The sequence below is a fragment of the Lissotriton helveticus genome, chromosome 6 (genome assembly GCF_964261635.1).
Source record: "Lissotriton helveticus chromosome 6, aLisHel1.1, whole genome shotgun sequence".
NCBI lineage: Eukaryota > Metazoa > Chordata > Amphibia > Caudata > Salamandridae > Lissotriton > Lissotriton helveticus.
The window spans coordinates 614,691,918-614,719,504 of NC_136067.1; the positions used below are offsets into that span (position 1 = coordinate 614,691,918).

The 27,587-nt window shown below is 47.8% G+C and overlaps 1 protein-coding gene across 1 annotated transcript in view; it reads left to right on the plus strand.

Annotated features, from left to right (window-relative positions):
• The window catches only part of SENP6 (SUMO specific peptidase 6), a 744,657-nt gene that overhangs the window by 27,996 nt on the left and 689,074 nt on the right, over window positions 1-27,587 (plus strand). Inside the window, exon 2 of the mRNA XM_078648082.1 lies at window positions 27,410-27,503. Within this exon, the coding sequence (XP_078504208.1) occupies window positions 27,410-27,503 (94 nt within the window). The remainder of the gene's footprint in view (window positions 1-27,409; window positions 27,504-27,587) is intronic.

Here is a 27,587-nt window from a genome sequence, read left to right on the forward strand (position 1 = left end):
CTCATCCTCATCTCAACTCATCTATCACTCCAGCTATCTCCTCTTACGCGTTATACGAATATCTCTCTTCACCTCCGTCCCACGATCTCTCATCTCTCTTCCTTTCACCCTCTAATCACGATCGTCTATTCTGTTGCTCTCCCCTCGCTAGCCCTCTCCCCCACCTATTAATCTTTTCTGTTTTCTACGCATTTTCACCTCTTACGTCTTCCTTTTCTCCCTCGTGCTTCCTTCATCTTTCCTTCTCTAACCATTTTCCTCGTCCGCCTCCCGCCATCTCTATACACCTCTCCCCTTCTGTGACCGTCACTCTCCTTCCCTGCATCTCCGTCGCTCTAAGCACCCCTATATCTCAGCCCTCTTACCCCCGTCGCACCTATTTAATCTCTAACTTCTGTCATGTCTCCCCAGTACCCATCTACTCCTGTTGGGTCACCTCGTGCTCTTCTCCTCTGTCCCACATGTCCTTTCATTTTCCCTCTCGCAATCCCATTTTACAGCTGCTCTTCTGATGTGTTCTCTCCATTGCTGCATGTTTCCTCTTTCTACTTTTTCCTATTGTCTGTTTCCCTACCCTCGCTCTCCCCAGCCCCCGCCTCCATTTGTCTCCGCTCACTCTCTATCCATTTCTCTGCACGTTTCCATCTCCCGGTTAAATAATATTTTATTGGCAAGACAAATCAGCTAGACATTCACGGAAGAGAACAGGACGAGCTGCCAGCCCTCCAGCCCTCGACCCTGTTCAATATGCCCTGTTCAGTGACGAGGGAAGGCACATGCTGAGGTGCCATTTCTGACAGGGTGGAAATAAGCCGTTCTGCAGGCCTGTGCGCGTTTCCCTCAGGGGAAAGAGTCCGAGTTTTTGTGCCGCGCTATGTTGCCGTTTGTGGGAGATGTTCGCTTGCTGTGGAGCACGATGCCATGGTGTAAATCTACATGATGTCACCCCGTCCTTCCGAATCCCCCCCCTCACCAGTTTCTCACAACTCAGGGATAGTCGTAGAAATTGAGTTCAAGGGGTACCCCAGCCTGTCCCAGCTTCCCCCTGCAGGAGCCTGCGCTACGCCCCTGGCTCCATACGATTTTTTTGCTACTCGCAATCACTCACCCTCACTCACCCTCACTCACCCTCACTCACCCTCACCCACCCTCACCCTCACTCACCCTCACTCTCACTCACCCTCAACGCCTCAACCTCACTCACTCTCAACCCCTCACCCTCACTCACCCTCAACACCTCACCCTCACTCACCCTCACTCACCCTCAACCGTTCACCATCAACCCCTCACTCACCCTCACTCTCACTCACCCTCAACCCCTCACCCACCCTCACCCTCACTCACCCTCAACCCCTCACACTCACTCACCCTCACCCTCACTCACCCTCAACTCCTCACCCTCACTCACCCTCAACACCTCACCCTCACCCTCACTCACCCTCACCCTCCCTCAACCCCTCACCCTCACTCACCCTCATCCCCTCAGCCTCACCCTCACTCACCCTCGCCCTCACTCACCCTCACTCACCCTCACCCTCACTCACCCTCACTCACACTCACTCACCCTCACTCACCCCCACCCTCACTCACACTCACTCACACTCACTCACCCTCACTCACACTCACTCACCCTCACTCACCCTCACTCACCCTCACCCTCACCCTCACCCACACTCACCCTCACCCTCACCCTCACTCACCCTCAACACCTCACCCTCACTCACCCTCAACCCCTCACCCTCACCCTCAATCAGCCTCAACCCCTTACCCTCAATCCCTCACCCTCACTCAGCCTCAACCCCTCACCCTCACTCACCCTCAACCCCTCATCCTCACTCACCCTCAACCTCACTCACCCTCAACCCCTCACCCTCACTCACCCTCAACCCCTCACCCTCACTCACCCTCACTCACCCTCACTCACCCTCACTCACCCTCACTCACCCTCACTCACCCTCACTCACCCTCACTCACCCTCACTCACCCTCACTCACCCTCACTCACCCTCACTCACCCTCACTCACCCTCACTCACCCTCACTCACCCTCACTCACCCTCACTCACCCTCACTCACCCTCACTCACCCTCACTCACCCTCACTCACCCTCACTCACCCTCACTCACCCTCACTCACCCTCACTCACCCTCACTCACCCTCACTCACCCTCACTCACCCTCACTCACCCTCACTCACCCTCACTCACCCTCACTCACCCTCAACGCCTCACCCTCACTCACTCTCAACCCCTCACCCTCACTCACCCTCAACACCTCACCCTCACCCTCACTCACCCTCAACCGTTCACCCTCAACCCCTCACTCACCCTCACTTACCCTCAACCCCTCAGCCTCACCTTCACTCACCCTCACTTACCCTCAACCCCTCAGCCTCACCCTCACTCACCCTCACCCACCCTCAACCCCTCACCCTCACTCATCCTCACCCTCACTCACCCACAACCCCTCACACTCACTCACCCTCACCCTCACTCACCCTCAACTCCTCACCCTCACTCACCCTCAACTCCTCACCCTCACTCACCCTCAACACCTCAGCCTCACCCTCACTCACCCTCAACGCCTCACCCTCAACGCCTCACCCTCAACACCTCACCCTCAACCCCTCACCCTCAACCCCTCACCCTCAACCCCTCACCCTCAACACCTCACCCTCAACACCTCACCCTCATCCCCTCACCCTCACTCACCCTCACAACACATATTGTGTTACAATAGGTGTCACATTTGCGGAAGATAAAACTATCTAGAGATGTAGCATAACGACCAGAGCTGCCATATAAGTCACGTAAATACTAAACATGTTGCATTCCAAATGCTATAGGTGTCACATTTGCAAAAGTTATAACTATTGGCATTGTAAATGACAAAGCCATCAATATAGCAATTTTAACATCGCAAAAAAAAAAATTTATGTCATTTACAAGACCAATAACTACAACTTTTCTAATGCGATACTTATTGCATTCCAACACCACTCACACACGCAACGCCACTCACACACGCAACGCCACTCACACACGCAACGCCACTCACACACGCAACGCCACTCACACACGCAACGCCACTCACACACGCAACGCCACTCACACACGCAACGCCACTCACACACGCAACGCCACTCACACACGCAACGCCACTCACACACGCAACGCCACTCACACACGCAACGCCACTCACACACGCAACGCCACTCACACACGCAACGCCACTCACACACGCAACGCCACTCACACACGCAACGCCACTCACACACGCAACGCCACTCACACACGCAACGCCACTCACACACGCAACGCCACTCACACACGCAACGCCACTCACACACGCAACGCCACTCACACACGCAACGCCACTCACACACGCAACGCCACTCACACACGCAACGCCACTCACACACGCAACGCCACTCACACACGCAACGCCACTCACACACGCAACGCCACTCACACACGCAACGCCTCTCACACACGCCACTCATCCACGCAACGCCACTCATCCACGCAACGCTACTCATCCACGCAACGCCACTCTTCCATTTGCAAAAAGAAAAATTTCTAACTATTCTATTGCGAGACCTATTGCATTTCCAATGCTTGTTTTATTTGTCAGTTCAAATTATTTGACGATACAAAGATTTTAAAAAGTGTTAAAAGAAAAATAAACAAGAGATTAGAAACATTTGCATTCAATTATCGACAGTAATTCCTTAATGTTTTAGATACAAACTAGCAACTTGGCCAAACAGGTGGGCAAAACAAACAAGATGGCTAATGCAGATGTTAATATGAAAAGTGCAGAGCAATCTTGATGCTAGGCTCTTTTGATTTTATAAACCAAACCGTTTGGAGAATGTTTTTTTGTTTTGATCTATCCTTTTCTCCTTTATCCCCTTCTCCCTCAGTATCTGCAGTTGTCCCTTTTAGTCTGTCCCTTCTTGTGTCCAATGTATATCTGCCACAGCAGTCGCTGTCCCTATTTATCGGTGTTCTGTCTTTGCCCGGTCTGGCACTTTCCATATTTTTCTGTCCCTATCTCTTTGTTGTTATGTTTCTTGTTCCTTTTCTTTCTCTTTGTATAAACCCTTAAATGTGTGTGTTGAATTTTGTTTCTCTCTGTCCTATTCTGACTCTAGACAGTTTCTCTTTGGCATTGTCTGTTTGCGGCATTAACTTATGTGCTTAGGCAGTTTGCACATGCCTCTCCCTGTGCCATCTTTTATCTAGGCCATCACAGCCACCCAATTAGTTGTACTTACAAAAACAAGCATTGGCATAGCCAATAGGTCTCGCCTTTGGGACCTTATAAGTGTTTAGTTATCCAGCACAATTCCCTTGGTGCAACAGCATCACCTGCTGCATGGCTAAACACTTATATGGTCCCAAAGGCGAGATTTATTGGCTATGCCAATGCATGTCTTTTTCACAAATGCAAGTATATTCTATTGCCCCATTACTACATGCCAGGACCGTCTACCTTGAAAAGATCTGAGTGCAAGCTCACAGCTTGTTGTGCACGGACCTGACCCACATTTAGACCAGGAGGAGCCCCTGGCAAGTGATACATACAATGCTTTAGTTTATTATTCTCAGGCTAATGTCTGATTTTCAAATGATTGGGGAGATGATATGCCTAGTGTTAGCCTAAGGACTTACATTGTGTATGTTAGGAAACTTAATGTTTTGGTGCCATGTGGCTGTGGCTTTCAAATTTGAAAGCAACAGAAAGGTCAGATGCTATTACAAACCCTATGTTAGCCCAAGAGTTAATATCGATTGCAGATTAATGCGTATCAAAATGGTACTGTGTCCAATCAGTTTCCTTGTTGGAAACTATTCTTTTTCTTATTTTTTATTCCGTGTTAACCAAGTCTACATCCACTTGATTTCAGAGACAGTTACACATCTGGGTAATAGTTAGGGTAGCCATGCAGATAATGTAAATGTTTCCTATATACTATTGTGCATTGCCAATTTGAATATGAGAGGCTGGAACCTATTTGCTTGTTCCCCCCCCCCCCCCCCCCCATCAGCTGCATAGGAACTATTATTGTTATGACCAGGGTGATTATGTTGGGAATATGGTTGTGGAATACTGGAAGGTTGTCTGTGCTGCCTTGTTTAATTTTTTTAAAATAATTTTTCATTTTTCTGCTGTTGTCTACAAAAATACTTTTTGGAAACGTAGGCAGATTTTAACAGGTGTTGCACAAATGAGTTCTTTTCCGTTCCGTTTGTACTTGTGTATACTTTGCAACTGCAGCAATTAAATTCCTGTGATGGCTAGGCTTTCAAAGCTTTAGAGTAGTGACCTCAATCAACCCTAGCTCCTTGCCATTCGAAAATCATCCAGGTCCATACCGGCCAAGCACTATCATTTCTCTGTTTACATAGTGAGTTAAAATGAATCTCTTCAAGCAGCACCTTGTTACAGGGTTACTACCCAGGTTCCTAACTACTGCTTTAGAGCTCACACTCCTGCTCTGTCTCCCACTACACTTCCTCCGCTTCTCTATCCTCCTTGTAAGGTCTACCATGCACCCTATGTGTCACCATTGTAAAACACCACTGTTGATGCTGTATTCCTGGTCCCCCTTCAAGTTCACTTCATACTGTAAAACCCCTATTGTGCACAATGCTAATTTGCTTTGTAGCTAGGTTTATGCTGAATATATATCATAGACGTGTTTACATCATCTAATCTCCTTTTTGCCAAAAGTATAAGCAGTTTGAGGTTTTAAAGTTATAGCCATTATGCTTTCTCCAGACCTTTATGCTTTAAACTAGGGTTGTGTAGGTCAGAGCTAAACAGGGCTTTTATTCCCCTGGACATTCCCACGGTGGTCTGGGGTCCATGGAGGTTGGTTTTGAAAGCCATAGGGCCACTCCTGGCACTTCTCTGATGGTAATGTTAGCAGGCACATGGTAGCTTTAGAAGAGCGAGAAATAGAGGGGGAATGTAGAGTAAATGCAATCGGAGAGGAAGGAGAGAGAGTTCCACATTACAACTTATTATTTAGGATGGTTAATATAAACAATTTTAACTCTTCACTCTGGCAGCAAGAAATGCACATTTCTCACTGTTATTCATCTCTTGAATGATGCTGTCCCAATACCTGATGGTAAATGCATTTACTGCAGTAGACTTCTATCCCTTCCTCTCCATGTGTCCATTTATATAATTTGTCCTCTAATGCCCCCTCCTCAAGTGGTACATCATAAAATACCATGTACATAATTTTAATCCAAGATCCATGTCATAATCCTGAAGAGGCCCAGAATTTGTGACCAACTTCACAAGCCAATCCACTACTCGTTGACAGTGTAGGAATAGTAACAGTGGGTGGGTTTTGCTTTTCACAGAAGTGGACAAGTCATTCATTTGGGTTACATTTTAAGGGAAGTTTGCTTCAATTGAAATTGCACTCTAAATAAGGAACATGGACGTAAGAACACACACAAGGACTGAAAAATTAGAGTAATATTTTTTGATTCATAGGCTCATTTTATGGAAAATTTCTGAATTTATTTTCTCTGTTTTGGTTATTAATATATTCATGAAAGGAAGCGGTTTTGGCATACATTGGTTGGACACATGATTGAGATGATAAAATATGGAAGTAATATCATATATTGGGAAATTTTCCTTTCGGTATAATGCTGGCATTTTCATTGAATTTGATCTTTTCTCTTAAAAGTACTGCACGTAAATGTCCAAGTGTTAGACATGGGATTTGACACTGTGCTTTCAAAAGGAGGACCACAGGGTCCACCAGCATTTTGGGTTGAGCTCCGCGAAGTACTCTCTGCCCAATCAGGTCAGCCTATTGTTGATCCTGGGAGGCATTTCACGCCTAATGAAGGCTGAGCACCGGTTGAGAACTGGTAGAGGTGTATGCTAATTAGCCTTCTGGCGGTTCAGGCAGGTAAAGGGTAACTTTCTAAAAGTTACTTTTCCGTAATATTTATTTTGAATTTTTATTAACTATTAAATATGGTGGTTTAATGATTTTTGTGGCTAGCCCCTTTCCTGAGATCAGTATTTGTATCTTAATCTGTACTCTGGTTTCCTACATTGTCCAGCTAGGCCTGTAACTCTGAAAATAACTTTCAGGGCCTTTTCACTGCAGGGACGTGGTAACATAAATGTTCTACATACCACACTTTTAAATACCATGCGCCCCACCTTGTGGGCTACAAGGCTTACATAGGATGACTTGCTAATATTGAAACAAGGTTTTTACCTGTCAAAAAGGTTTAATTTAACTTGTCGTACTGTAGTTGTAAACTACAGCAGTAAGGCTACAGTGGTAGGCCTGAAGCCATGTTTCTTTGTGACCCTAGTGGATGGCATTTACAGATGACATTTACGTCAGGCTGTAAATATACTGATTGGGAGTAGGCCAATTCAACCATATTTAAAGAGGGATCGCAGGCACCTTAGTATTGTTAAGCAAAGGTAAAGTGCACAGAATTCTAAAACCAGCAGGCAACAGGCACACGTTCTGGGTGACCAAGCAGAAAAGGCACATTTCCTACAATTGGCGACTGGCATTGATAAGTTAAATTTACAGCACCAGACCGAGTCATGTCAAATCTAACACTTCCCAGTCATCTTCCTGTGTTTGCTGGAGCTTTGCCTGCGATACTGGCTGAACATTTCTGCCAGGCATGCTACTCTGACAAATATTAGATACCTTATCTCGACTGCAAGTTAACACCCGCACGTCTCATTTTTTATCCATCATTTCTTTCATCATGATGCCCTTTTGTCAACCAAATGTGTGTTGCAGGCCATAGTCCTTTTCTTAGTGCCCTTGCCTGTTTCCTGTGATTAAAGCAGGTCACTCATTCAGATCCTTAATCTATTTGTCTATTTTCGTGTCCCTCTGCCTCAGCCAGTCAGTAAATATTCGCCTCTTAACGAGAAAAGTCTGCAATACTGCTAATCTTCTTGCCATTTTTTTTAGGTTGAGCCAAGGCAGCGCATGCACTTTGTATTTGTGGCATGTAATATAAACTTTGTGGGCTTTCAGCCAACCCGTTTCTTTTTATTTGTTACTTTGATTGTCTTTAAAGAATGCTTGTTTGCTAGTGGCTAAGCTTCCCTCTTTGTCCCTCCTATTGTTTCCTCACACGAAGCACCGCCAAATTGCTGGTATGTTTACACTTAGGTGCTTATGTCTTTGTGTACTATTTTTCCTTTGTTTTCTGCTTGTGTTTGTTGAAGCTTCCCTTTTTAGGGTTCCTCATTGCCTTAGTTTACTTGGTTTCCGTCTTGTTCCTTTTTGCTTCTCTGGTAACATTTCCAGCAAGCATTTCTTTGTTTAAGTCAGGCATTCCTCTTTGTTAGTCATCAGTCTGCCTATCTACCCTAACAAGAGCCTTTCTATTTCAGGACAGCTCTTTGACATGTGTATAAAATTGACTCTGCTCATCAAACATTTTTGGCATGAAGGAGGGGGGGGGCTTTTTTTTCAGGGTCATTACGCTCTGTTAAGATAATTGAATTGCATTAGATTGAATCTGCCATTGATATATATTTTCATAACCTAGAACCTTTATCTGTTCTAGTGTCTACACTATCTCTGGTCCATTTGTCTCTGGATGGGGGAGCGTTTTCTCCCATATCTCTTTTTAAGGTGATATGTACATTGGCTACATGTCTTCGTTGTAGGTGCTCTAAAGCACTTCTGGAAACATTCCTCAAATTTCTTTAGCCATCATTGCAAGTGCTGTTGAACTTCTCCAGTCTTATCCCAAACCATTCCTGTGCTTCGTTGAAGTTACAAATGTCGTTTTTTTGTCCTGAAACTAAATGTTTTCAACAGCTGTAGAAGACCTGGTATGCCCAGGCTTTTTTTTATAAAGCTGTATACAATAGTTACATCACTGATGTCGACATTTATAGTGTCAATTGAACAATTTAAGATCAGAAAATATCTTGACTATTAAACAGATGAAAAACAGTGCCATGTTCACATGACATACTCTTATTGGCAGTTCCCAACCACCCATGCCAAATGATTGTACTATTGTGCAGCAATATAACTCTCCACTATACTTTCATCTCAACAATTCCGTATTTGTTATTGTATGGGAAATGACCTCCAGATGTAGACCACGGTAGTCCGACCCTCTCTTCCATATTTTGGTTTCTTTTTGAGGGCACCCTCTCGCTTTGAATATTGGTATCTTGAAACCCATGCAGAAGTCCAATCCCTTCTTCCAAACCTCTAGTAAGGGAGGAGATGTGGCCTTCACCTGTGGCAATATCCTGTTTCGCCAAGGTAAGACCCAGAAATAGTAGGAGGCTCTTGTAGCTATTGCCTCCTATCCCTTCAGTAATATGTAGTATGGCCAATCGTGGCGAGAATGGGATATCCCACCCTAGCACCTCCAAGAGGCATGCCACAACCCCCCGCCAGGACCTCAGGAGTGCAGCACACTGCCATATTGTGTGTCTCCACAGCGCAGGCATAGAGGAATTCGACCAGTGCAACCCTCCATAATCTACACCTAGTGAAGTAGACCCGATGAAAGTAATTAAATTCTATGAGACTTAGGCGCACCGTGATGGCAGCACTTCCTGGAGACTCCAGCAACTCAGCCTAATCGTCATCATCCAGCGGGCCTAAATCCCTTTGCCAGGCATCGTGAATCGTGTCCAATGTGGAGGGGCTATTAGACTAATAGCCCCACCACATTGGACACGATTCACAACTAATTTAGTTGCAAGTGTTCAATATATTTTGGTGATTTTATGGTCTCCAAGTTCACCCATAAAAACTTTGGCCTCTATGGGGTTGAATTCAGTTATGTCCTCCTGTTGTGCAATGCAATACTGGAGGTATTTAAAAAAACTGTGTTCAGGGCATGTCCTATTCTTTCTGGAGGTCCGGGAAAGACTTTAGTGTCTGACCCCGCAGACCATTCCCCAACATAGATATACACATGGCCTCCCATCCCCCAAAGCCGGGTAGCATCGATAACCTGGAGTAGGAGACCATTGTGTCACGGGGGGCTCTTTAGTCAGTCGACCCCACCATACCACCCGGCTCAGCGACTGCTTCCATACCACAAATACCATCCTCGTTGCCGCCGGTAGAGCTCTGAGTGCTAGGCCAGAGTATAAGATCGTATGCACAGTCGTATCACCCATTAGCCAGCATTCGACTGCTGGTTCTCAACCATCCCCATGCCACCAGTCATTGAGAACAAGGAGGTGGAAAGCCACGTGATATGCCTGGACATCCGGGCTTGCTATACCCCCACAGAATGTGGATTGAAGGCAGGTTCTCTGGGCCATCATGGCAGAACCCCTGGCCCAGAGGATTTGACCCAGGATTGCTTTTATTTGTCAGAACCATGTGGGCGGTATTGGGAAGGGGTGATTTTGGAGTTGGTACAAAAGGTGGGGTAAAGAAACAATCGTGAAAATTGCTGATCTGTCAAATAGGAATAATGGTAAATGTGACATGGAGCGCACCTGCTCCTTAATTTGGACCCATAATGGGGCTGGATTTTGTCCCAAGAAGCGGGCTGGGAAGCAGACAAGAACACCCCCAGATATCTGAACCCATCTGGAACCACTGTCTCTTCGCTGGACCATGTACCCAGATGACACCTGCCCCCTATTGGCCACAGGAATGACTTAAGAGTATTCATGTATAGACCGGAGGTCTCGCCCCAAAAATCTGCATTATCAGGAGCAGCCTTGAACCTGTCCAGTTGAGGTCTATATGGAAAAACAATAAATCATCCTCATATAATGCTATGTGGCCCGAGAATTCCCGGGACCATTCGAAGCCACGACCTGTGCATCCATCCTGACCCAGGCCGCATAGCGAGCGCGAACAAGACGGGTACCCTGCACGATAGGAAATGTCTGTGAGGCAGAGTCAGCCCCTCGTACTGAGGCGGTAAGGTCGGTATGTAGAAGTTGGATATATGAAAAGAGGCGAGGGCAGAAATATAGTCGATTCAAGAGCGCAAAAATGTACTACCAGTTAAATGAATCAAGGGCCTTGTTGATGTCTACACAGATGTCTCGTGGCACGGCCAGGCATAAAGCCTACCTCATCGGGGTGATCCAAGTCCAGGATATGTGGTATGAATATGGTTCGCGATTACCTTGGCCAGTAGTTTAGCCTCCATGTTCAGTAGGGATATTGGGCGATAAGACTTATAATGTTCGGGAGGTCTACCTGATTTAATAAGTACAACTACCTCAGCATGCCTCCAGTCTTGTGGGAGGTGCCCCGTTTCTATGGCAGCATTGATCACGGTGAGGTAGTGGGCCCCAAGTTGAGACTGATACATTTTGTGAAACTCACATGGAAAGCCATTCGGACCTGGTGCCTTACTTGATTGCAGATCAGATAGAGCCCTCCCAAGCTCTTCTATTGTTAATGGGGCGTCCAGCTCTTTTTTCACTGTATCGGACAGGGCTCATGGGGGCAAGTCTTCCAAGAATTGATGGACCGTAGTCTCCAGCAAGATCTCCCTGGGGGTATATAGATCTGCAAAGATCGCCGCAATTTGTGCTGGATCCGAAAGTATCTCCCCATCAGGGCCTCTGATACCCTTGGTGGTGTGCGGGCATAATGTCTGCTGACCGAGATGGTGCAGCAAGGTGCTAGATTGATCTCCCCATTGATATATCCTGCTGCGAGTGGACAGCCATGCCGTTCCGGCATTGTCCATCAATGCTCCGGCATGCAGTTGTTGCATACGCAGTAACTACGCAGTAACTACCGGCATGCCATGTTGCCGGTCTCTCCCCTATTCTCACTCTTATGAGTTGGGTCTCAGTCTGGGTCAACTTCTCCCAACGTTTTCTGCTCTGCGCTGTGCAGAATGCAATATCCACGCCCCTAAGGGTTGGTTTCATGTCCTCCCACAAAATTTCTGGGGACTCCACAGTCACAAAATTATGTGAAAAATAATCTGCGATGGCTGTTTACATGTGGGACTTATAATGCTCGTCGTGCCACGGCGAGAGCCGCCCCCGGAATGGGGGGCGCTCAGGGCCCAGCTGCATCTCTAGCACCAAGGGGGAATGGTCAGAGAGACCCCATGGCACAATTTCTGCTATTGCAATTGTATGGAGGTGGTCTGAGGGTACGAACATATAGCCTAGGCAGGAGAATGACTCTAGAACGCTGGAGTAAAATGTAAATTCCTGATCAGTTGGGTTTAACAGTGACTTCCGGGTTCCCATCGGTCTCCCAGCAGTGCACCATCCGTCTTGGTGTGGGCACAGTACGTCCTCCAGTCACCTCAACCACCATCAGACTAGTGGGAACCTCTGTCCAGACTGTCAGCTAGCGTTCCACAAGGTTCCAGGCTAGAGTTGCTCCCCATATAGTGTGCCTGACACTACGATATATCTGCCCTGGGGATACGCCCATGTCCTGTCGTGCATGTATATGACTTTGCTGTGAATTAAAATCGATACACCTCTGGAGCCCCTAGTGAACCCAGAGCGAAAGATCAGAACAAATCCAAAGTGGGAGAGTTATGGTCCCTTGGTGCCCGACAGGTGGGTTTCTTGTAACAGCAGAACGTCAGCTTTATAATGCTTAGACTTGCTGAGTATAGCTCTGTTTGATCTTGTTGAGGATGCCACAGACATTTCAACTAATTATAAGAAGCCGCTCCCCGGGGCCTCAGTCATGACTGGTGGTATGCTTCACGGTGGATTGTATATGTGGGGTGGCACGTGTATGGCATGATTAGATGGGGACCTGCATATGTGATAGAGAGATATGGCACTGAGAACAACAAACAACTGCCCAACCCCCCTCCACCCCAATATCTCATAACCGTTGAAGTATCTGTCGCGGCTCAGTGAGAGTCCCACCCCCAACAGGGGGCAGAATCTACTCCCTGCCATTGGATCCCCAGTAAACATCCCTTGTGCATGAGAATGTCTTTTCAGTCAAATGACGCTGTCGGGTAAAAGGTAGCCCATATGTTCTTTGCCATTTGTGCTAGTTCGGTTGCATTTTATGACCCCTCAAGAAGTGGTTAGGAAGTTGTCTGCTCCTGCTGACCCCCGCCCACCGCATGCGGGACTTGCTGGGTGTCTTGGATCTCTTTTTCGACCGCGATCTATGGCTTTGTTTGTCTGTGCTCTTGGGGAGTTTGTGACTTATGTCCCCAGAATCAGAGTCTATCCTTGGCGGTGTGTGAGGTTTTAGGTTCACAGCCTCATCTGTCCAATGGAATACCTCCTCCAAAGTGTCCGCGATTGGCAGGACACCCTTAGACGGTTGGCGAATAGCAGGGAGTACTAGATCTTGAGGTTCGCAGGTGGGCTTTGGCTTCAACAAAGGACTGTCAACGTTGCTGGACCACCTCTGGGAATATCATTATTCAGTGAGAGGCATAGAGTAGCCTATCTTTCGGTTAGGCTTCTTGCAGGATGATGTGTCTATCCTTAGAGTTTAGAAATCTGGTGATAACCGGCCTTGGTTGGGCTCCGGATAGAGGCTTTTGTAGGAGAGCCCGATTCTTCCGCTCAATTATGAAACATGGAGACATAGTTAGGTGGGGGCCAGTCCATAAGCCATTTAGTGAGGAGTTTTTCAGCCCTCAGGAAACCCCACAAAATGGAGATTATTTCTGCAGGCTCGCCCCTCCGCATCCTCCACCCGTGTTACCAGGCCTTTTGTGATTCCAGGGTAGAGGCCTTCTTTTAAAGGGTATTCACTATATCTTCTACTGTCGAAATCTGTGTTTCCGTTTCAGTGATTCATTCAACAGCATTGCGTAAGAGGTTACAGACTCCTGAGGCACAGCCGGGAGATCGCATTTTTTTAAAACTCTGTTTGATTAAAGAAATATTGTTTTTACCTGTTTCTCACTACTTCCTGGGCACTCCCTTGTCCTAATCTCTCCCCTCATTCGCCGCGCAGCCGATTTCAACGCTGCCACGGCAAAAACTTTCCCGACGCCATTCTTCTCCATCAGCCCTAGACCACGCCCCCGGCCCTGAGGCCACGCCCCCTCCCTCTCAATATAACAATGTGCCCCCCCCCGGACGCGCAGCGGGCTCGCCGTCTGCGTGCCGAAGGTGCGCCAAAGGAAAGCCCGTCTGCGCCCGTCCGCGCCAGACCAGGCCCAGGGGCCAGTCCTGCCGGCCACTTGATCTCATACTCTGCCAACTCCCTCAGAGACTTACAACACACCCATCTCACTCCTTCCCCCACCACCATCAAACGCATCGTTACTGCCGGCATTATCTCATCTGACCGGCAGGCCACCAGTCGGAGCATGCCCCCCGCCAAACCAGCCGCGGACGACACCACCATCCGGGTGCTGTATTTGAATACCCGCTCCATGGTAAAGCACCACGCCGATATTTTTATTCTCCTTTCCATCGAGAAGCCGGACGTGCTCCTACTCACGGAGACCTGGCTGACCCCGGACTCCCTTCCTGACATCCTGGCGGCACTCCCCCTGGATTATTACATCCTTCGCGCTGACCGTCAAGGCAACCGCCCGGGTGGCGGAGTGGCCGCCATAATATCCAAACATTTTAATTTCACTTCCACTTCCTCCCCCTCCCAGGTGTCGACAACCTTACCCTCAGCCTAAAAACTGACCTAGGTGCCTTAACACTCCTCCTCCTCTATCGACCCCCTCAACCCATGCCCTCCTTCGCAGCCACCCTGACCGACCAGCTGATCTACCTACTCACCTCCAACCCTAGATTCGCCCTTTTTGGTGACCTCAATTACTGGTTCGACGATGTTAATGCCGGGCCCCATGCTTTGGAGACCTTTGAGGCTCTTGCCAGCCTCAACCTAATCCAACAGATCACCTCGGCTACCCATATTAAGGGCCACATCCTGGACCAGATATGGTCCCAAAACCTGACCTTCTCTCCCCCACTTGTCTCCCCCTGCACCTGGTCAGACCACCATTTAGTGGATACTACCCTTACGATCAGTGGCAAAATGCCCACTCCACTAATGGCAGGCGGCCTCTCCCGCAAATGGAGCTCCCATGACCCCAAAGGCCTGCTCGCGACTCTCGCCAAGACCCGGCCCACTCCCAATCGGCCCACCAACACCAAGATCGAAGAGTTGGACTGTGAGATTGACACCTGGCTGAAGTCAGCCAGTGACATATTTGCTCCCCTCACCAAATTCCCCCCGACCAGACACCACAACTCCCACAGATGGTTTACGGAGGACCTAAAAAAACTCAAACTGAAAGTGCGCCAGCTGGAAAGGACATGGAGACGGAATTACTCTGAAACTGACAGACTGCAATACATCCTTGCCCGGAAAGATTACAAAAACGCAATCTCCTCCGCCAAATCATCTCACTTTGCCAACCGAATTTCCTCTTCGGACAATGAATCTAAAGAAATATTCCGCATCATGAACGAACTCACCTCTGATGACAGAACTCTCCCAGGTCAAACCCCCACCCAAGGAACCTGTGACGCCCTTAACCTCTTCTTCATCGAGAAAATCAATAAAATCAAGGCCTCAATCTCCACCTCTCCCCGGACCCTCCTCCCTGATACCCCCTGCAACAATCTCTCTGTATACTTTGACTTCCCGGCCCTCAACGCCGCCTCCCTGGCTCAGCTTGCGTCCCGGGTAAAATCAGGCTCCCCGAATGACGTTTGCCCTCCCCCGATTCTTCGGAGCATCTGCCACTCCCTACCCGAATGTATCCTACCTCTGCTGAACGGCTCACTCAGCACCGGCACCGTCCCCAGCTCCTTCAAAGAGGCCATCTTAGTCCCGCTACTGAAAAAAACCTGGCGCGGACCCAGCAGATCTGTCCAATTTCCGTCCCATCTCGCTCCTACCCTTCCTTTCCAAAATAATCGAGGCACATGTCACCCAATGCCTCTCCAAATTTATCGAGTCATCTAGCTACCTGGAACCCAACCAGGCAGGCTTTCGGCCTACCTTTTCAACGGAGGCTGTCATCTTGGCCGTCCTTGACACTCTGCGGAGAAACGCCGATACACGGACCCCCCAGGCTCTCATACTCCTGGACCTATCGGCTGCGTTCGACACGGTGGACCATAACATCCTGCTCCACCGTGTCGAACAGGCCGGCATCCAAGGCCTCGCGCTGAGCTGGATACAATCGTTCCTGTCCGGGAGATCACAGGCCGTCCGACAGGGCCCCTACACAGCGCCCAAAACCCCCACGACATGCGGGGTTCTCCAAGGCTCTTCCCTGTCACCCTTATTGTTTAACCTTTACCTCCGGCCCCTTCTTCACTCCCTCCACACCTGGGACATCACAGTATACAACTATGCGGACGACTTACAGATCATTTTCTCCCTCAACTCTCAGAACGCTGTAGCCAACTTCCATGCCGCCATGGTCCACATACAGGAATGGATGAACACCAACCATCTGAAATTGAACCCTGGGAAAACAGAGCTCCTCCTTCCGGGCTCCAGCCCCTCTGCCTGGGGGGTGCACTTCTGGCCCACGGAACTTGGCACCCCACCTACTCCCGCGAACACTGTAAAGAGCTTGGGCGTGACCATCGACTACTAACTCTCCCTTCGATCTCAAGTCTGCTCGGTGGTTTCATCCTGCTCCTTCCAACTTCGTAAGATCCGCAAAATTAGTCACCTACTCCCCCCTGCTGCTCTAATCCAAGTGATTGTTTCCCTAGTGCTCTCCCGTTTGGACTTCTCCAATTCCCTCTACCACGGCCTCCCCAAAACACTTCTCCACCGCCTACAGGCAGTCCAAAACCAAGCAGCTCGCCTCATTCACAAATCCCCTAAATGGCAACCAGCCAAACCATTGCTGCACAAATTACACTGGCTGCCCATAGAGCAGAGAGTGGCATTCAAGGTGGGTTGCCTTACGTTCAGAGCACTTCATGGCACCAGCCCCGCCTTCGTAACCTCACTCATCCACCCTTATCGCCCCACTCGCGATTTATGCTCTTCCCATCTCCAAAAGCTTGTCGTGCCCAAAACAAGAACCAATAAATTTGGTGGACGAAGGTTCGCCTTCCTGGCCCCAAAATTCTGGAATCCCCTCCCTATGGCCATTAAATCCAGTAGCGCCCTCCTTCTCTTTAGGAAACAGCTCAAAACTTTCCTCTTCCCCCTACCCTCCTAAACCTTGTAAACCTCCTCAGTCTGCTCCCCCTCTGTCCTACAGCGCCAGGAAACTCACGGTGTCAGTGCGCTCTATAAATGTCATTTAATAATAATAATAATAATAATAATTGCGGAGATCCTGCCTAAGGAACATAACATCCGAGCCTACTGTCCCAATTTAGGACCCAAGCATGTCTCTGGATTGCGTGATGGTGGCCAATAAGGTTGCATTGTCCAGCATGGCCGATGTCTCATCTCCTGGGTGTGGGCCCCTACACCTGTTTATCTGTCCGTTATGCTTTGTAGGCTCTGGCGCTGGGTAGTTTATCCTTTGTCATCTGTGACTGTGGGGGAGAGGCCCCACCAAGGGAACCCACACCGTGTGCTGCAGTGCCAAAGCTGCTGTGCCACCGGTAGGTCTTCTCAAGGCCTGGCCCAAGAAGAGGCGGGTGATGGTATCTGGGGCCGGGAAAGCTTCACTCACAAGCCATAACTGGTCCTAGCCCAGCTGCCTCAACAAAGCCCCCCCTCCCCCTTCTCCCTAGTGGGTATCACAAACTGCCTCTGATGCAATCCCACTGGTGGTATGCTGGTGATTTTGATGGTCGTGGACTCCGGTCCAACTCAATCTGCGCCGCCGGTCTGGTAACCCCAGGCCTTTTACCTTTGTGTAAGTGGACGGTGCTGTGGCTGGAACACCCCCTGGCACCCAGGTTTGTGGTGTTGCTGCCTCGTCCGTTGTGATGTCGGTGTTTTTGCGCCCGCGGCCCTGCTACCATGTTGCTGTGTGTCCTGGGGACAGCCTGTCTCATGGATCGGTGCAGTCCGTTGGCCCGGGGTCTGCACTTTGGGGATGCCCCCGCTATGTGCCTTCCGCACCCCGCCGGCTCCACCCGAGCTCTCGGCATGCACAGGGAGGGGTTGGAGGGAAGAGGCTCTCACCCGGCATAGTCTGTCATTCAATCCCCAGCTATCCACGGCAACTGGGACTCTAATTCGCCTCTTCAGGTGCCTCAGCCTAAGCGGGATCCTCCACCCTTCTAGACGCTGTCTGGGGTCGGTTCTGTCGTCCCAGAGCGACCGGAAACCGGAGGCTGAAGCCCCTCGGCTGCCGAGGTCAGAGAACCAGGCCTGCAATAGCATCCCTCTTGTTTCGACGTTTCTGGAGCCCGTGCCACCCGGCCAAGCCGCCCTTGTGCCGCCGTCCATTGGGATTTTTCCGCGGCCTGTGGCAAGCAACGTCGCCCCGGCTGGTGTTTGTGTCGCTGCGGGCTCCTCTCTGCAGCGTGTCCCTCGCTCTTGGCCAGCCGAAGAAGGGGAGGACCCTCAAAGCGTCGTCAAGCTCTCCTGGTCTCCGGCAGCCGAGCGCCTCCAGGCTGCTATGCTGTTGCGGCTGCAGATGACCTCGCGGCAAGTGATTTCAGGGGACCCCAGTTGGTAGCAGGGTGTTATTGTGAGTCCTGTGGGGTCTGGGTGGGAGCTAAATATGCTGATGCGGCTAGATAAATAGCGGATTAATTTAGGGCTAAGGTGCATTCGCAAGGTTGGACTGCCAGGCCACGCCCCTGTACAAATTTAGTTTTGGCATATAACTTGTCCATCTACTCTTTCACCCCTCCTCCCAGCATCTAATGGACATTTCCTGTGCAATCTTTTAAAAGGTGGAATGGTCCACAATGGCATGTCCATTGCAAATAGTCTTTTCTGTACAGATCCAACAACATACCTAGATCTTAACCGCTTTTTTAATAATATATGAGTAATTGTCTGGGATCATCTCTCCCTTCATTAGCATTTCTTGTAGTGGCTCCTGCTGGTATGATACCCACAACAGTATCGTCTCTCAATTATTACCTTCCTATAACCTTCATACTACAGCTAAGTTACTATGTAATATAACTCAGTATCTGGCACTCCCAGCCATCCAAATTCTTAGGGCGGTTTTATCATCTCTAGTCAGAGTAGTCAACATTCTTCACTTAGCTGCTCAGACCAAGGATTCCAGCAGCTGATCCAGTTCCCTAAAAGGTTTTTTGGGAAAGCGACCTGTTGAGCTCTGCATTGTGTTTACACACTGATAGAAACATCCATCTTTGACATTGCAGACCTGCGCCTTACCTCCTAGGGTAGCGTATTCCAAAACATTTCTGACTTTATAAGTCTATTTAAAACTTGTTTAGCTTATGTTGTGCTGTTATATTGTTTACATGTGTGTCTAAGTAACGAAAACTCACAAATTCCTACTATATCCCTACTCTTTCCCCATTGTGTACCTCTCATTTGATGAAAATAACTTATACCAATTCATGAGAAGGCCAGGAATCTTACTAGTGCAATTGAGTTTTGTCAGTATTTTAGGTACAGGCCTTTCCAGGTCTGTCCAGTATACGACTCTCCACAGTGATAGCGTAATTGTGCATGCCAGCCCTCCATCTGCACTTCCAGTGGGTCCATTGTCATGGTGAACAGCAGTGGCGACAGTGGGCAGCCCCATCTGCTACTACTTGACCCTTCTTATTGTAGCCGATGCTTTGTGTACAGCGGCCGGGATCAACGAATGTGGGTCAACTCCTGTCCTTCTCTGCACCACCCGCAAATGCTACCATCGGACCATGTCAGATGTGCGCTTGAGATCTAGTATTGCCAGCAAACATTTCCTATGTACAGATGAGAGCATGTACGTGACATGTCAGAATCCTTAAGTCAAATGTTTAAGTCAAATACTAGTATAAATGTTAATAATGTATAAAGGCCCATAGGGTTTAATATCAAGGCCTCTATGAGGATTAGGGATTAGCAAGATCAGAGTTTGCCTCATCTGAAGTAAACATCCTACCTCCTTTGTCTCCATAAAGGCTACCAGTAATTTCCTAGGGAATTTCCCTGCATATAGTGGATAAAACTGCTGTGAGATGATTGTTCTTGGATTGCCTCAAACAGCTCTTCTCTTGAATTGGGGATTCTAGTGTTATTCTGTTCTACTGTTCGGTAATACGAACACCTCCAGGAATTGTGCCACATAAGTCACTGATAGCCTTCGTAGTTGTTTATAAGTCTCTTTGTAGTGCACTTATCCCATTATGTGTGATCTGTTCTCCCCTTCACATGGAGAATGAATGTCTCAGGTCTCTCCTTCGTAAGCATCCACACCAAAAGGCGGCTCAATTTATCCTCCTTATGGAAGTGCTTTTTGTAGGAGGTGTGTGAGAACATATTGAGCATAGACCACGTGTTTCCAATTAGTGTCTACTATTTATGTGGCCTCAGGATCTGTTACTACTTCCTTTCCTAGTTGTAAGGTATTCTCCTTTTCTATCAGTGCTATACGTTTTAGCCATGCATCACCTTCACCATAACACTTTGAATGATTTCCATCTAATTGCTCTGCTGCCTGTCTAATTCCAGTCATGTCATAATGCTGCCTGACCAGGTGAACCACATTTTGGAACCCATCCTGATCTGGCATTCTAGTCCCCCATATAGTTCAGCCTACTATGTGTGCCATGGATCGATGAATTCTAAAGAAACAATTGATGGACGGAATGCTGAAAAATGCAAACATTCATCCCCAGTCAAGGATCTAGGTTTAATGGGAATCCACCTGTCCCAGGATGCTTGTTTTCGATCCAGGGAGGACCTGACTTGGCAGTTCGGGCTGGACTGTTCCCATGAGACACGAGGTCAAGACTGATTTGCATATGGCTGGGCCTAAACGTGGATGCCATAGTGAGCAAAAGAACGATGTGTTTAACCCAGATCTCTTGACTATGGGGGAATGTTTGATTTGCTCTGTATTCTGTCCATCATCTGTGTGTCTTTTGCATGGATAGATAGCAAGAGAATATCTTGGGCATATGGTTCTGGACTCTATAAATCAATCAGCCAAATTTCATTCATGCCCTTTTTAAGTCAGTCTGCCTTGTCCAGATTGGTGCAATTTTTTTGAGTGGGTGTTTGTCCATCTGACCATTGATGGCACAGTTTAGGGCTCCCTCCAACCCTGTCGATACTCTTAGATATGGGGTCATCATCTGGAGTACTTCCCAGAAGAATTATTCAACATCTGTGTTTGGTGCATGTAGCCTTCCAAACGTACTTCCTCTCTGTCCAGCAACTCGTAGACCACTACATACCTGCCAGCCTGATCTGCTGTCCCCTTGCACATCTGGAATGGTACTCCAGCTGCCACCATGTCATAACCCCTCTTGCATAATTCCAATAAGCAACCTTGTACAGCTGTCTGCACCATTTCCTTCAAACTTCATTTACTTCTAGTGTCAAGTGCGTCTCTTGCAGCATTGCCACAGCAGTGTCATGTGTTTTTAAGTAGTGCCTTCTGTATCAAGGGCCACTGGAATTATGCGATTGTGTGGCGATTTTCAAATAATTAGAGATTTGCCACATAATCCATCATTTGCTTCACAATCTGCTGATTTTAGCAAAAAAAATGTCTCTTGCTCAAATGGTTTAACTAGTTTCAAAAAATGTATAGGCATTTTATATAGCGCACTACTTACCCGTAGGGTCCCAAGGCGCTTCGACCGCTGCGAAACCCTTCCTGGCTTCCCTGAGAGATGGTCCCTTAATGGGTATCTCCAGGGTGAGACCAGGCATCCCCGGCGGTCTGGTGGGGCCGTTAGTGAAGATGAGGCAAGCTAATGCCCAGAGTTGCCGAGTGTGAACGCTGATCAGAGTGGGCACCGAGGCGAGAGAATTATCGAGTCCGCTGACCCTGGTCCAGAAACCTGCCGCGCCGGGAATCGAACCCTGGTCCCGGGCCGTCCTCTGCTCTCGGGTCTGCCGCCTCTAACCAGTGAGCCACACTACTTCACTTCAAAAACGCAGTGAAATGTTGCCACTCAGTAGGGCCCTTTGCAAAGGTTGACTGGTCAAATTTTCTGTTGCTTATTGCTATATCAGGGTGTTAAACCAGTACTAAAGTGTTACAAAAAATGGTCAAATGGTGTTTACAAGTGTAAAAATTGAAAAATAATAAATACCGTCAGTAAATGTGCTGCACTACGCTGCATAATTAGCCTTTTCATGCTGCATAATTTACTCAATCCTGCCACATAATTTGGCCCTTTCTTGCCGCATATTCCCAGTGGCTCGGTCTAAACCTCTTGGTGTAAGCTTTGAAACCTGTTATTTTCCAGGTTAATATTTTCCTTGCACCTCCCATCTTAATGTCTTCAACCGGTAAACCTCCTTGCCCAGTTTCTGTACACCCGTATTTTCTGAATTGACAAGGTTTCATCCCTCCAACCTTCAAAGTTATCTCCCATGTGCATCCGCTACCACTGTGGCTACAGACTAGCCAATTATTGTAGTGCTCAAACTTTACCTTCTCCCATGCTATTGTAGATATCAAAACCTATCATTAACAACATTTCAAACAGGACAACTACCCACAGACTTGCATTGCACCTAGGTTTTCGCCTGGTCCCAGGTCTCGCCTTTAGCAACCCAACCAGTAAAATCCTGTTATCCGACGTGAGAAAACTAGATTAAAACAAACATTCACAAATGCTCTCCCTTCCTTTGAGTAATTCAAACAGTCCCTCCTGTCTACTTCGGTTTTTCATCCCCTTCATGCTACAAACTCTTATGACCCCCATTTAACTGGGAAAGGTCACTCTAGGCTGTGAAATAGACCACCCAGCTGCCTATAGAGTGGCAGTGTTTCATATCCCTATGTTCACAATGCTCCATTTGCTTTACTTCCCCTATCCCTCTGGTGTCCACTCAAGTTACTTCTCAACTAGTGGTGTCGTCATTTGTTTCCTGCATGTCTGCAGTACTAGGCTCATCGTTGAGCACAGAGATAATCATCCACATTCCATTTCTTTGTACCACTGCCCGGCACCTGTTTCTGGCAGTGGTCTGTGCCCTTGATGCCATTGCACTCCTTGTACAAATGCTTAGCCATAGGTCCTCCCCATGTCTCAGCAGGAACCAGATTTGCACCTTCCAGCGGGAGCCTTATCCCACATCTCGAGCCACTCCCACGCTCTTTGAGGGGTTATGAAGAAAAATGACTTGCAACCCTGGATTGACACTAAGGTTTGCTGCATACATTCATCTGTACTGCATATCCATTGCCTTAATGTTCTGCTTTAATTCTAAGGACCAATTCTGTAAATATTGCACTTTCCTCGTATAATTTAGGAATATTTCAATGTTTGATTTTTATAGCAAAGCATTCCTTCCTTCTGGTGGGTTGCAGAATATTATCACTATCCCAATAATTGAACACTCAGATAATCCGCACCCCAGCAAGTGTTGTGGGAGGTTGTCTCCGTGCCCTGTGCACCCTTTCTCTATTTAAAAAACCTTTAGTTTTAGATAATTCAATATCATGTTCTCCAGAATAAGTTTGGCAGATTGTCCCTCAGTTTGTTTGAGAAAGTCAAGGATTTGGAGGTTATTTCATTTGGCGCACCGCTCTGCTTCTTCAGCCCTTCCTTCCAGCACTTGTAGGGTTGAGCTATGCGGTCACTGTCGTTTTCAGTGTGTTCACCTCTTGTTGCAGCATTTCCATGCTTTCCTCAGCTGTTTTTTACCTTGTCCACCATTTTTAGGTCTCGCCTGAGCCAGCGCATGTGTTGTGCTGGCAAGACATTTAGCGAGTGGACTTTTGAAAGTCCAACCAAAGCTTTTTCGGTGGCATGGAGCGTGCGGTTACGCGCACCGGCACGAGCGGAGGCGCCATCTGGCTTTCTTCTCGTCACGGTGCGCGCGTGATCACTTTCACTTTTGCCGCTCGCATCGCTCGCCTATTATACTAATAGTATTTTATATATACCGTTTTGTAAAAGTATTAATGATCTATTGAATGCTCTGTATTTCCATTCTCATTAACATTAACGAGGTCAGTCTTATTTGCGCTTTGCTTTAGGTGCTTCGCCCCAAGCGGTGATGAGAGAGCTTCCCTATTTCCGAATGCTTGTTGTTCTCACAGGAACGTGTGTAACAGTCAGGAAGGCCACACCAGTCTTCTCTTCGACGTGAGACCTCTCGCCTTCAGTTTCACATTAGCTTGCCGGTGCGCAACACTGCAGTTTTACTCCAGTTCACTGCTTATTTAACAGTGGTTAAAGTGCAACATTGTAGAGTGCTCGTCGCCTCTGTTCTAAAGATATTTTATCGGCCTGCTTTATTTTTTTGAGTTCAATTCTCCATCAAAAAAGAGAAATAGGATACTTTCATATAGTAAACGTTTTTGTTGAAATTTGCTCCGCCTTGCTTTCTTCTTGTTCTTTCCACCCCACGTTCCCTTACTTGTCTCTGGGATCTCCTGTTATCTCAAGTTACGTTTTTAACGCTCGTGTCTCATATTTCACTTATCGGACGTCCCCATTCCAATCCCTCACCCCGCCCCCCACCCCCCACTCTACGGCAGCCTCTATGAACGTTACCATCCCAGTCATGCTTATCTTCCACCATTTCGTTTACTCACCCTACCTCCATTTGTTTCCCCCACTGCACCACCCTGCCTCACTGGTTTGCCTTTGGGAATCCAGTTGTCCAACTTTTCCTGCTGTGTCTCTTTACTCTCACACATGCTCTACTGTTGTTTGGTGAACTCTCTCTTTCCTACCCTGTGCAGTCTTGTGACCTCATTCCTCTTCTGTAGTGACTTTTCCTGTCATCTAACTTGCTGCTCTCATTCGGTCTACTTTTACCTGCCCTCCTAGATATCACTGCCTTGTTTCTGTGCAGTCCTTTGCCTCCAGCCTAACTTTGTCTTTTGCACACTTTCCGCCTGATATTACCCTGTCAACTCTCACGCACACCTCCCGCCCCCTCTGTACTTCTCTATAGAGCTGGGGGAGTGAACAGATTTATTGGGAGAGCCGAGCCAGAGCCGATCCAAGCATCTGCAAGCATGGAATTTTGCGGAACTGCACGAGAGAGCTCAGCGACCAGGCCAGGAACTTCGTTCAAAGTGTTGTCTGACAGTCAAGTGACATTTACCTTAACTCATCAGTTTTGAAATCATAGCCAGACTGTCAATTTCCTGCTCTGCTTGGAGAAGCCCTGCAACATGCGGTGTTTCATTGCATGAGCTAATAAAAACATGCATTGGCATAGCCAATAGGTCTCGCCCTTGGGACCATATAAGTGATTAGCCATGCAACTGTTGTTGTTGCACCAAGAATATTGTGCTGCATAACTAAATACTTAGAAGGTCCCAAAAGCGAGACCTATTGGCTATGCCAATGCTTGTTCTTATAGTCATCAGATTGCCCTTAATAATCATCATGGCCGTTTTAGAGTCCAGCAAAGTTCTGGAGCTCTGATGTCCTTTATGTTCCTTTTGGAGATGCAGTTTTCCAGCTTGTAAGCAATCCTTTTACCAGCCTTTTACCTACTCCAGGAAGTTCATCAGCATTTAGGATTTCGGCTTAGTTGTCAACCCCCCCGTCCCCCTCCCGGACCCCATAAACTCATACCACACCAATTTCACATTTAAGGAACAATTGAGGCCGCAGGTTATTATGCAGTTTTCCAGCTTGTAAGCAATCCTTCAACCACCATTTCTGACCAGTCTACCCAGGTCACATATCACCTTGGATGCAACCATTCACTGACATTCTGTGTAAGCACCTACTTCCAGCCCCAGCTTTAGGACCCCCCACTTCCGGCGTAACTGTACCTTTCCCTTAGGGCAAGCATCTGTTTCCAGCCCAGCTGAATCCCCAGGAGAAAGGGATACCCTTGCCATGTGCCTGTGGTTAAATACTCTCCACCCTAAGGCCAAATTTCGATAGGTAAATTTACGACGAGGCTGAACAGGCCCACTCCACTGTCCAATAACTTCCCTGACATTCTTTGTCCCTTTCAATACTGCTACCATGCCCAGATTCTGCTCCGTGGGGGTGGCCTCAATTAAGGCCCGTGGTCCAGTCAAATACCCCACCCCTTCAGGAAAGGGAGGCCGAACCAAGGGGCAATATCTATTTTGTTAGGATCAATTGGCTCTTTTCTCCTTTTTGGGGTGCAGGTCTTGCTCAGCTTTTGTGATATGTCACCACACACGGATGGAGTTTTCCCTCTAAAGGTGTCCACACTCATTACATACAAATTGGTCTAATCACCAACACAGACAATGGGTTGGTCCACCTTTCTACTATGCAATCAGTGCTCAGCAATTTGTGTGTTCTTGGTGTATCAGCATTACTAATGCCTGCTTCAGTCAGCACATACCAAAGGCACCCACTCCCATGCTTTATCATGTTCTTTTACAAAGGTACTATAACTTTTTCTTGAAGTTAGTATTTGCTCAGATTTAAACTGTTCAGGGTATCTTAGGCCTGCCAGGATTGGCCCTTCCGAATTGGCGAGCAGCCGATTAACTTCCTGAGTACCCTCTCACCTCACCAGGCCATGTCTTGTTTCTACCTGGTGGCGTGTCACTTGCGTCACAATTCCTGCAGCCCGCACTTTTGTTCTAGTGCTGCTTCTCTATCTCCATTGCACTCCAGATTTAGTCTGTTTTGTACAAGGGGTTAGTTAGGTTTCTCCTTCAGCGCCACCCATCACCCTCTGTCCTAGGAAACCACAGTGGCATCTACGTTTCATCAGGCTCTATTACCACCGCTCTGGGTCTGGACATCTATGCGCTCCACTTATATCACTGAATCCCCCCTACCACTCCCCAACACCACCACATTACTGGCCCTTATACTCTTTCAGTGTGGAAGGTCTCCCCTAGCAAAGAGCTGACCCCTTGGCATCCTCTTGCCTTTCTACATCACCATTGGCTGCAGCAGGGCCTTCCCTTCTTGTGGCTCTTCCTGCGCCCAGTGGGAGTCCATGCTCTTTCTCCCTTAACAGACAGGATGAGATATTTCTCACTGCCAGTGCTCCCACCTTTGGTTCCTCACTGTTTCAGGAATTAGTATTACTTGCTATCTTCAGCGGTGTATAGGCTTGCTAGTGGGACCCTCTGAAGCCTCTCTAAGATGAGACTAGTCCACCTTTCCAGCTCAAACAAACAGAGCTATTTCCAACCCCCCGAAAAACACCTCCAAAGTAATTTTAAGCTGTGAATGTCTTTCCTGTGATGTCCTATAGGAAACCATTTAGAAAGAGCTTTCAAAATATTTATATTAAAACTCCAGTTGTGGTCCTACAGGTAAGTTAGTACTTAAACAAGTTAAGTCTGGCATTCCCCTGTAATAACCTGGGCAAAACTACTGAACCTTCAGACTTTACATTGTCACTATTTTTTTAGCGTGTTCTTTTGATCAGAAGATTTACATGAATCTATTTTCATTCCAGCTTTGACTAAAACTCAGGCCAAGAAAGATGGCGGTTTTACAAATAATTGGAGCTTTGCACAGTCAGAAGACAGTGAAGGGGATGCAGAGAGAGAGTAAGGGTGATTTTATTACTATAGCAAACAGTATGGTGTATATTGTTTATTGTATTTTAAGCTGATCCTGTGCAGCGTAGACTG